This window comes from Hippopotamus amphibius, chromosome 7 (assembly GCF_030028045.1).
Source record: "Hippopotamus amphibius kiboko isolate mHipAmp2 chromosome 7, mHipAmp2.hap2, whole genome shotgun sequence".
NCBI lineage: Eukaryota > Metazoa > Chordata > Mammalia > Artiodactyla > Hippopotamidae > Hippopotamus > Hippopotamus amphibius.
Window position 1 is genome coordinate 31,808,849 of NC_080192.1, and position 11,793 is coordinate 31,820,641.

At 35.8% G+C, this 11,793-nt stretch overlaps 1 protein-coding gene across 13 annotated transcripts in view; it reads left to right on the forward strand.

The window, feature by feature from the left end:
• The window catches only part of CEP290 (centrosomal protein 290), an 84,273-nt gene extending 72,580 nt beyond the window's left edge, over positions 1 to 11,693 (forward strand). For 9 of the 13 annotated variants that reach the window (XM_057742390.1, XM_057742393.1, XM_057742395.1 and 6 more), the window contains 6 exons: positions 809 to 981; positions 4,016 to 4,157; positions 6,298 to 6,371; positions 6,940 to 7,034; positions 9,814 to 9,896; positions 10,886 to 11,693. In XM_057742390.1, coding sequence (XP_057598373.1) covers positions 809 to 981; positions 4,016 to 4,157; positions 6,298 to 6,371; positions 6,940 to 7,034; positions 9,814 to 9,896; positions 10,886 to 11,119 — 801 coding nt within the window. In that variant the 3' untranslated portion in view covers positions 11,120 to 11,693. Of the gene's footprint in view, positions 1 to 808; positions 982 to 4,015; positions 4,158 to 6,297; positions 6,372 to 6,939; positions 7,035 to 8,348; positions 8,395 to 9,813; positions 9,897 to 10,885 lie in introns of those variants that run through there. The other 4 variants (XM_057742396.1, XM_057742398.1, XR_009054763.1 and 1 more) reach the window with 3 other exon arrangements.
• Positions 11,694 to 11,793: the final 100 nt, after the last annotated feature.

Genomic DNA, 11,793 nt, shown 5'->3' on the forward strand with positions numbered 1-11,793 from the left:
AATGTAAAAGCCACACAGCCAGGATTCAAATCCTAGGTTTATTACTTCTTAACTGAGGTAACTAGGACATTCTGTTATTCCCTCTCCTTCTCTCAATTTCCTTGTCTATAAAACTGGGAATATTAAGTATATCTATTTCACAGGGCTGCTGTACGGTTTAAATTAGTTAATATTTATGCATATGTCTTAGAATAATGCTTGATGTACAATAAAGAGTGTATGAAACTGCTTTGTTAAACAGTAAGATTCCTTTCTATTTAAGTGACAAAATATATCCCTTGTCCCAGACAAGTAGGTGGTGTTATTTATATGGATGGTCCAGTGAATAAATTGAAATTAGTATTTTTAAATTAGTTACAGTGGCCTCTGAATGTATTGTGAGGCCAGAGTGATACTGTGCTTTGAATGTGGATGTTTAATAGTGGAAATAATCTGTGGTAATTACACGTAGTTTATGCTTACAGTTATGTCTCTCAGGTATTAAAAAGTCAAAACATCTTTTAAAAATATAAAGACTTTATAAACTATCCCATTTTCTCTATTACGGACAAATATGACAAATTTAAAGTAACCACTAGAGTAAAATATTATAAATGTATTTTTCTAACCTCGTTTACATGATCTGTTCTAATTATTATGACCATATTACTGTTTTAGTAATATGTTTGGATTTTTATTGGAATTTTAATCAGCATTTAGAACTCCAGGTTATTTTCTTTTGCATTTGTAGTGATAATTTTGAATATATTACATCCATGAAAACAGTATTACATTTTGGCATAATATACTAATTAGCTTTTAATGATAGGAAACTGAAGCTGCAGAAAAATTACGGATAGCTAAGAATAATTTGGAGATATTAAATGAGAAGATGACAGTTCAACTAGAAGAGACTGGTAAGAGATTACAGTTGGCAGAAAGTAGAGGACCGCAGCTTGAAGGTGCTGACAGCAGGAGCTGGAAATCAATTGTTGTTACAAGGTAGGGACAAACAGTTTAAAATTTGCACAATCAGTTCTGATTCTGCCAATAATTGTTTTTAAAGAATATGACACTATTCTGATTCACTTAGTTCTTTCGTGAAGAACTGTTTGGTTGTTTGTTTTAACATGATCCTCACTTTTTCTTCCTCAAAATATTTAACTAATTGTGGTGTCGGCATGGGACAGAGCAGAACTGGGCTGGGCTGAGGGTGTTGGAGCTGGGTGGGCCTCGTGAAGCTGCTGTCAAGCCATGAGCCTGGACTGATGGTGCCCAGCGTCTCCTGGGTGCTGCTTTTCTCCAGCCACAACTCAGCCTCTTCGCTGCTTTCATTTTCTACCCCAAGTATAAGCCAGGCATAATTAAGCGGTTTTGTCACAACATGTAGCATACCAGATCTGGGCTGTGCTGCAATTTTGCGGTTATGTGCTGGACATCTTGCTCTTCAGACAGCCTCAACAGATGAATTCAGCAAACAGTTTTAGTGTCTTACTGGCCTCTGCTTTCTGGTACGTGATTTCCTCCCACCCCTTGAGCCTTTTCTACAAGTATGTGCAATTCCTGCCTGTCAAATAAACTTTGTGGCTATTAAAGAGGTGATAGGAATTCATTAGTAAACATTCAGATGTTCATTGCCACTATCACCAGGGGTGCTTCATCATAACTCTGATGAGTCAGTAAAAGGCTTTGGTGTCATTTTCATTTCCAACCTTAAGCAGCTGCTTTGAGGAGTATATATAGAAGCCGAAGACCAGTGAGATTCTGCCCATGTCCTTTCCCAGTAAAGTCATCTTGTATGAAGTTTTGTTCTTTACATCTATTGGCCCCATTTCAGAAGGCAAACTCATCTTTATCTTACCATAGTCCTAGAGTTCCTTCTGTCTGTGCATCTCAGTATCCCCTTGGATGTCTGCCTTCTGTTTAGAATGGACTTGATGTGAATTGGCAGCCACCATCACTACAGCTGGGATGGGAACCTTAGCGCTGTGAGGCTACAGCAGGTCCCATAGTGGGCCTGTTGTACTGCACTTGCCCCTGTCAGACAAGTGTAAGGAGAAAAGAGGTTTTGCAGGTAGATTAGAGGGCCCAGGGAGCCAGGCAGTCCTGGAGAAGGGTCCTTGCTTCCTGTCCTAATCCTGAGAGTACTCAGAATCTCCCCCCATAGCTGTTTCTTAATTGTGTCGGAGGGCTGCTGTGAGGGCTAAATGAAATAATATGTGTGATAGTACAAAGGGGAGAAGGGGTCTGTTCTTTTGCGTCCTTGAACTCCAGCAGATGCTCTCAACCAGCAACCCTATCAACCCAGTTGATTTCTTGGTTGGGCCTTTATTACCTTCTACAATCACACATGGACTTGATTCTGAGTTGATTTGAGATATATTTATCAAGCAGGTATTTACTCAGTACCTGCTACATGCCAGACTCTGCTTTATGTTAGATGTATCTCTAAAAGGCCTACGTGGACTAGGTTCTTTCAGAGAGACAAGTAGCTTCCAGGGCTTAGAAATACCGATTTCTCACTATAGCCTTAAGTAAATTACAGTTCTTCTGTGAGTTTAAGTTTTTTTATATCTGTGGAAATGATAATCCCTGTCCTTTCTTTTCTAAAAAAGGGCTCTGTGAAAAGGGTTTAATGTGAAAAGGGTTTATAAAGTTTACAATTATTTGAGAGGGGTGATGAGATTTAACCATAACTGAGTATGACTTTGCCTTTTAAATCATTTATGTGTTTTTCATCTGAGAACTGTACAGGTGACTGAGCATAGAGTAGGCTTTCAGTAAATACTTTTCAAAACACATAAGACCTAGTAGAATCCACTTGACTGAAAGCTAATTCTGATCTTTGGCCTCAAGCCTCCCTAAATCCACCAGAAAAATTTAGCAGTGCTAAAGTCTGCAGCTGGGATTAGACACCCAGTTTGGTAAAGTGGTTTGGAGATATCTTTTGGTACCCATGACACATTATGCTCATGCTGAAATCTTTATAGTTGCTCTGTATTTACTCAACAAATTAATAACATCAATTCCATATCTGGCTTTATAATACTGACTGCTCAGACAGGCCAGGGTGATGCAGGAGCTGTTTTAGATAGGGTGGTCAGAGAAGGCCTCTCTGGCTGGATGGCATTAGAGCTGGGAAATGAATGAAGGGAAGGAGTGAGCTTCGGATGTTTCACGACTTTGATGGCTTTAGTCAGGTTAGGAACGTTGCCTTCTAGTCTAAGTTCCTAAGGTTTATCACAAGCTCTTAGATAATAATTATATTATTCTGTCATAATATTGAGATAATAATTTTCCTTCCTTATCTGATTTTGTTGCCAAAGTGTTCTTTTTATCTAGAAAAATTAGAATGTTATAAGCATTGTCTCCTTTAAGGTGGTATGATGTGCTTGTAAAACCATTTTGGCTCAATGTTTTAGAAATTTCTTTTGGAGTCTGGATTTTTTTTTTTAAGTGTTGATCGTTTCTTGAAAATTTACAAATCTATTCATATTTTTACAAGCTTCATCCCTCCCGCATCTTATGCCGTTTTTCTTACCCCTGCTTTTACATATTCTTTTGCCTCTCCCAGCAGTGTTCTTTTGGTTTTGCTCTACCTGGATACCTCCTGCATATGTGTGTGTGTGTGTGTGTGTGTGTGTGTGTGTGTGTATTAAATGCTTGAGTTTGTCATCTTTAAGTATATTCCTAAGAATATCCAATAATACAGAATTTGATATTCTTATGAATTTCTATGTGTTTTGTGGCTGAAAAAGGTATTAATTTTAATCCTTTACAGTGGTAAAATTCAGGTTCCATCCTTGTTTATAAACTTGGGAAACACCTAAATCCTGTATTTAATTGGCCTGTTAATTAGGGGTACTTATCCCTGGCTGTCACCTAATGGTAAATAAATATGTAGGAAAAGATTTGACTAGAAGAAACAGTATAATAAAATATTCTTTATTTTTAGTGCAGTAACGAACTGGCTTTTAAATCAATGAGACAAATTATTTTCCATGTCTGCACCATTCTTTTTCCTTTATAATTTTAGAATGTATGAAACCAAGTTAAAAGAACTGGAAACTGATATTGCCCAAAAAACTAAAAGCCTTAGTGATCTTAAACAGCTTGTAAGACAAGCAACAGAGAGGGAACAAAAAGCTAAGAAATACACCGAAGACCTTGAGCAACAGGCAAGTGATGTCATTTTTCTTTCTGTGATAAAATAATGCATTATATTTCCAGCCACCCCTTGGCATTTTCTCATGTAGGTAAAAATGAACTCCTGACTAATTCCTCTTCTAGAAGGACCATCTAAGTGAATGGCCACACCATTCACCCATTTGTTTAAGTCAAAAACCTTGGATCACAGACTCCGTTCTTTTTACTCATACCCTGCATCTTTTTCATTAAATCCTGTCAGCTCTATTTTCAGATGATGTCTCAACACCTCCAACACTGCCAGTCCAATCTAAGCTATTCTCTTACACCTGAATAACAGTGATTTCCTGACTGCTCTCCCTGCTTCCACTCTTGCCTTGTTTCACCTTCTCCCTATCCCTGACCTATTTTCCACATAGTTGTCGTCATCCTTTTTAAAGTATAAAGCAAATCACAGCAGTCCCATCCTTAGACTCTTCCAGTGGTTCCCATTACCCCAGAATAAAACCCTAAAGTTCTTTTCATAGCCTGCAAGGACCTACATGGCCTGGCATCTGGTTTCCTCTCTAGCCTCATCTTTACTTTCTCTGGCACTCACAATGTTCTAGCCACATTGACCTTCTTTCAATCCTTGGAACAAACCAAACTCATTCAAGCTTCAGGGTCTTCCTTTTGTTTTCCTTGTTTAGAATACTATTTACCCAAATATTTTCACAGCTCAGTCCCTCACTTCATGTCTCTGCTTAAATGCAGGCTCCTCAGACCCTCAGATTCTGTACTGCCTTCCCTCACTCTGTCCTCTTACCCTGGGTTATTTTTCTTAACAGCCCTTCCCTCCACCTCAAAGTGTTATCCAATCACATCACGTGCTCATTGTCTTCCCTCACTAAAAATGTAAGGACCACAGGATCATGCAGGAAGAGATTTTGCTTATTTTTTTCACTGCTCTATCCAGTGTGCCTAGGATAATACCTGGCATGCAGCAGTTCAGTAAATAATTGTTGAATGAGCAGCTCATGCAGCTTAATACCAAATAAGCAAATAACCCAATCCACAAATGGGCGGAAGACCTAAATAGACATTTCTCCAAAGAAGACATACAGATGGCCAACAAACACATGAAAAGATGCTCAACATCACTCATCATCAGAGAAATGCAAGTCAAAGCCACAATGAGGTATCACCTCACACCGATCAGAATGGCCATCATCACAAAATCTGGAAACAACAAATGTTGGAGAGGGTGTGGAGAAAAGGGAACTCTCCTGCACTGTTGGTGGGACTGTAAGTTGGTACAGCCACTATGGAAAACAGTTTGGAGGTTCCTTAAAAAACTATAAATAGAACTACCATATGATCCAGTAATCCCACTACTGGGCATATACCCAAAGAAAACCATAATCCCAAAAGAAACATGTACCAAAATGTTTATTGTAGCACTATTTACAGTAGCCAGGACATGGAAGCAACCTAAATGCCCATCAACAAATGAATGGATAAAGAAGATGTGGCATATATATACAATGGAATATTACTCAGCTATAGAAAGGAATGAGATGGAGCTATATGTAATGAGGTGGATAGACCTAGAGTCTGTCATACAGTGTGAAGTAAGTCAGAAAGAGAAAGACAAATATTGTATGCTAACTCACATATACGGAATCTAAAAATGGTACTGATGAACTCAGTGACAAGACAAGAACAAGGACGCAGATGCAGAGAATGGACTGGAGAACTCGAGGTTTGGGGGGGCGGGGATTGAAGGGGAAGCTGAGACAAAGTGAAAGAGTAGCATAGACATATATAGATACTACCAACTGTAAAATAGATAGCCAGTGGGAAGCTGCTGTATAACAAAGGGAGTTCAACTCGAGGATGGATGATGCCTTAGAGGACTGGGATGGGGAGGGTGAGGGGGAGTCGAGGGAGGGAGGGAATACGGGGATATGTGTATAAATACAGATGACTGAACTTGGTGTACCCCCAAAAAATAATAAATAAATAAATAATAATTGTTGAATGAATAGTGGATCGATCACTATAGATACGTGATCATGTGTACTTTTGAAAACTCAACTTTTAAAATTATGCTTTATTGAAAGTATGTATCTTTATAAAACCTCATTATTTCCATGTCAAACTTTGTCTTCTAACTTTTCATTGTGCCCAAAGATTGAGATTCTCAAACATGTTCCTGAAGGTGATGAGACAGAGCAAGGCCTTCAACGGGAGCTTCAAGTTCTTAGGTACGTTATTTGCTCATATGACTACTTTTTTAAAAATTACTTTTTAATATAATCAGGTTTCCTATATTTAGAGAGTTAAGATTTTTCAACCTTGCTACCTAATAGGTTTATCAGCCTTATTTCATCCTTCTAATGCCAATCTTTTATATAATGGATGCTAAAAAAAGGGTAAACCAGATCTTAATATAGCTGTCAAGTTTGCAATTTAAACTTTCTTAATAGCATAGAATATATTAAACCTCAGCTTCCAAAGGCAAATGCTAATGGAATGAGGCAAAAAAAAATTTACTTCCAAGGTTTTGTGTAGCGTACTTTTGTGAGGCTACTCCCTCCAAGAGAAAAACTACTCTTGAAAATGACATCAGATCAGACTTTAAGAAAAACATGAAGGATTTTGATTCTATGATCTCTGAGAATGGTAGCACTGCAGCAGTTGAGAGTAAATGGACAAATGTTTACCTTTATAAATATCAGCAAGTTCTGAGCACGGTACATCAACACAGTAAAGAAATGCTCATGTATTTCATGGAGCAATGTCTGTTTTAACACATTATCATTTGTGTTCTAGATTAGCTAATAGTCAGCTGGAAAAAGAAAAAGAAGAATTAATCCATCAGATAGAAGTTAAGAAAGACCAAAATGGACCTGAAAGCACCATACCTGGTAATGCATTTTTTTTAACATACTCATAGCATGTTAGCTAACCCAAGTTTTTGAATTATGGTTTGCCTTTTTTGTTTACAGATTTCTGGTAACTGTCTTATTATAAAATCAAATCCTTGATTTAAGTTTTTAGAGCTTTCTTCCATGCAACAATATTCCCATTGAATCCTTTGTTTGTAATATTGAGTGGCAAGTATTCAAGTGTCTTTTTCCTTGTGTGCCATCTGGATGTTATAGGTTTAATCATGATACAATGCTGAGTAATAAATACTAGGTCTGTTTCTTCCAGTTTCTCAGTATAGGCCCTTTTAACATTTTCTTCTAAGTGTATTTTCATCTTATTAATTTAAAAACTACAAGTGTGTAAGTAAACATTGCCTATGTCCTTTTTTTTTCTTTTACAAAGTAAAAAAGTCTGTCCTTCTGCCCTCTTCCATTTGCATTCAGAAGTGATTACTAATCATTCCCCTGTCCTATGTGCATAGGTATGTATATGTATATGCATATATTTGTATTGTTATATGTATTTACGTGGATATACATACAGTGGTCCTCATTATTTGAAGATTCTGTATTTGCATATTCACCTACTAAAATTTACTTGTAACCCCAAATCAGTACTGTGTGGTACTTTTGCAGATATACACAGAGCAGTGAAAAATTTAAGTTCTGTGATCCACACTTTCCCAGATGAGATTCAGCAAGGTGATGCTCTGCATTGTTTCAGTTCTCATACCAAGATGACCAGAGGAGACAGTAGGGGGCAGTGCTGCATAGGGCAAGAACCTCTGGTTCTGGGACCAGCTGGACTGGGTTTAAATCTCAGCTCTGATACCTGTTAATTGGGGCAGCTTCAGGAGTCACCTGACACTTCCAAACCTTGTTTTCTTTCTTATAAAACACAGAAAATAAAACCTACCAGGATTTAAGATTATGAACATCTGTGTGAGATGTATGTGTATGTATACATGTCTTCCGTAAGAGCAGTGGTTGAGTATTCACTAATTCATTGTTCATGCTGCCTTTATAGAACATAAATACTGCAAATAATAAGAATCGACTGTTTGTATGCATATTATATTTGATAACTTGATGAAAATGCCAAATTCTGTTCCAAAGCATTATACTAATTTATATCTGAACAATTTTTGACTATTTCACATAGCTTTTCAATATCCTACCAAGTAGTCTTGTTGCTGCTTTGTATTCAGGCTGTCATGTATGAGTTGTACCAGACACTATGCTTTTTATAATTTAATTCTCATAACCCTGAATTTTGATTACTTCTGTCTCCATTTTACCTGTGTTAAACAGATTCAAAGCAGCTAGGAAGTGGCAGAGGCAGGATGAAGCCAAAAATGTACGAAACTCCAAAGCTCCCTGCCATTGACCACAATACTGCATCCCCTCTTGGTGACTAGAAGGACATACGTAAACCTCTCTTGACAACATCTCTTACAGCAGCCAGCTTGGTATACTAGACCAGACACAGTACCAAAGAGCTGTTAATGCTGCTGACGTTAGGAAAGTTCTCTTTCTAAACTTCAGTTTCCTGAGAGGCAATTTCTGAACCCTCATTTCCTCATCTCCTGTTAAAAAAATGAGGATTGTTAAGGCTCAAAATCGAAACCAAAACGGTTTTGGAAATTTTAAAGCACTATTTAAATATAACTGATCATGAAGCTAACTTTTGGAAAGTGCTATACATAATAATAGCTTTACTGCCCTATTTCATTACCAGTCTGTGTAATATATAGCGTCCCACTGATTAAGACAACTCAGTATAGCACCCCAGTGATCAGGAATCAACTCCGTAAAAAAATCATTAGCACTTTCTGCAAAGGTGAGGGAAGCTTTGAAAAGTATGAGGAAAATATTTGTTTCCAACTTACACTAATTGGAGGACCATTCCAAGGTCACCTTAATAGAATATGCTTCCTGTCCCATTCATGAAAATGTATTTTCTGACCATTATTTTCTCAAAACTTAGCATTATTTTTAAAATTTTACCCTTCAGTGGCTGTAAAATATGACCACATGACACGTTATGTGCAGTTTAAAGAAAACACGTTTCTAGCAAAGATGGCAATTAAAGCAAAAATCCTGTTGCCCATTGATTCTCATAGAATTAGAGATATGTTAACTCTGGAGGAAATCAATAAATTAAAGCCCTTGTGCTTTTTATGTTTTCCTACCAAAATATCAGGACTTATTCATCTTTGTGTTATCCATCCTGTGCAGCACGTTTCTCACATAGTATTGGGTTGGCCAGAAAGTTCTTTCAGGTTTTTCCATAACATCTTACAGAAAAACCCAAATGAACTTTTTGGCCAACCCAAAAATTATACAGTAAATACGTATTGAAGTACATGGAACAGCCAAAGTTGTTGGGTAGCAGGAGCATCTGGCCACCTTACGGTCGTAGCCCCTTCTCTAACAATCTACTTTTTCTAATGTTGTACTATTAGCACCTAACAGATTTTCTTGGTTCTAGAATTTTGCTCTGAAAATAATGATTTCTTCTATATAAAAAATTAACCTAGATCTATGTACTTCTAAGAGCTAGCATATGCCTCTTCTTTTTGTCTGGTATTATAATACCTGATATAGAAGTAGCATACAGGATTCACAGCCTAAAAAGTGTTTCAATCATAAAAGACAACATTTTCCAGGCTCTAGTTTCATAAGTTTCCTCCATATCCTCTAAAAATAAATCCTTTATCTTGAACTTATTAATCAGAGTGGGGAAAAGCTTTGTCTAATTTTCATTTTTTTGAAGCAGATCCTGATCAACTAAAGCAAAAGGTCAAAGATCTAGAGACACAGCTCAAAACCTCAGACCTAGAAAAGCAGCATTTGAAGGTAACTACTTAATTATATCTAATTATAGTATTATGTTTTGTGAAGACGGCTGCTGAAAACTGTTTTTATGATCACCATCTCTGAGTTTTAAATATGTATCCCAGATATTCCTAGGATCACATTTTATACTTACATTTAACCTTGATATTACAAAGCTGATTATATTCACCTGACTGTATTAAAAAATACTTATTAAAACAGAACTACCAGAAAAATTGAGACAAAACAAATAAGATTAAAGAGTAAATTATTTTTAATTGTCACAAATATAACTCATTATTTTAGTATTTTCTTAAGTTTTGGGTCACATTGGGAACAGTGTCTTTTAATTCCTTTTGAAATTCTTTTCAGGAATAGTTCCCATAAAGAAAGATATTTGATAATGCTTTATCTCTTTAAGAATCTGTCAACAGAACAAAAGAGTATAAATACAAAAATTAACTAGTGATCACTGGCTATTCTACATGGTCATTAAAGCTCAAGTTGTTTCTTTACCAGATGCCTAACTTTTAGCCAGGCAGAAGCCCTACAGTTTCCCTGATCATAAATATATTTATAACAAGTGACCATTTATTCATTAAAAATTAGATATTTGTAAGGAAAATACAAATGAAGCCTAAATCAAAGAATCTTAACCAAAATGACTTAAATGTTGCGAGTAGCCAAGTTTTTTGATTGCCTCACTGAGAGTATCTTAATATTCTTTTGGAGAAAGATTAAATCCCCTCTGATTTAAGAGCTGATAAATTTTAGTTCAAGGCTGGGACACAACTTAGAGAACAAATAATTTGACAGTTAACAAGTTAGTTACTTACACTGTACAATGAAACCTTATTAATAAAATCTTAAGAAAAAACTTCTGCCTTATAAGTATATTTGACTATTCAGGTTACTTTGGGTTTCATATTTGTAATCAAATCTTTTTAGTTCACACCTAAAGAATGTATTTTTTCCTATATATGCCTTTAAAGATAATATGTTCTTATTAGGAGGAAGTAAAAAAGCTGAAAAAAGAACTGGAAAATTTTGATCCTTCATTTTTTGAAGAAATCGAAGATCTGAAGTATAATTACAAAGAAGAAGTGAAAAAAAATATTCTCTTAGAAGAGAAGTTAAAAAAACTTTCTGAACAATTTGGAGTTGAATTAACTAGTCCTGTTGCTGCTTCTGAACAGTTTGAAGATGAAGAGGAGGAAAATGCTGTTAATTTCCCCATATACTAAGGGCCACCTCCAACTATAGTTTTATTTAACTATTAACTTTGTAAGTTAAAATTCCATCTGGAAATCAAGCAAGTCTCTGACCTACTACATGATTTCCTTCCCAATACCTTGTACCTTTACCTAAATTGGAATTTTTAGTTAATAAAATTATATGAAAATTTCAACATATTAGAAAAGTATATTTTTGAAGACTTTTAGGATAAGTTATACCTGTCAACAATAGGCAGTAAGCTATGGTGAATTTCTATACATTCATAATGTTTTGATTTTTTTAACATTTAAAGCTGGGGTTTTATGTATACTTAAATATATGTGTTAAGATTCTCAAATTATCTGTGTGTATATATAAATATGTTATGAAGTTGAGCCACATGTTTTCTTAAATGTCTAGCAATATTAAATTCAGCTTAAACTATTTAATTTTTAAAGGAAATGGTCCAAAATTGTTTGTCTGTCTAAGCTACTACCCATGTATAATTGACTGAATCCAACCTTTGTACAAGCTGGGGAGCTTATTATTAATATTTTTAATTCCAGAGGTTAAAATTCATTTGCTGTTTCTAAATAAAATTTTGAATAGATATTTGTAGCTGGGAAATTCATTTCTTCAAATGCTAGAAGATATGTTGCTATATTAGACACTGAACAATAGAAACTGAGATATTTTTACCTTT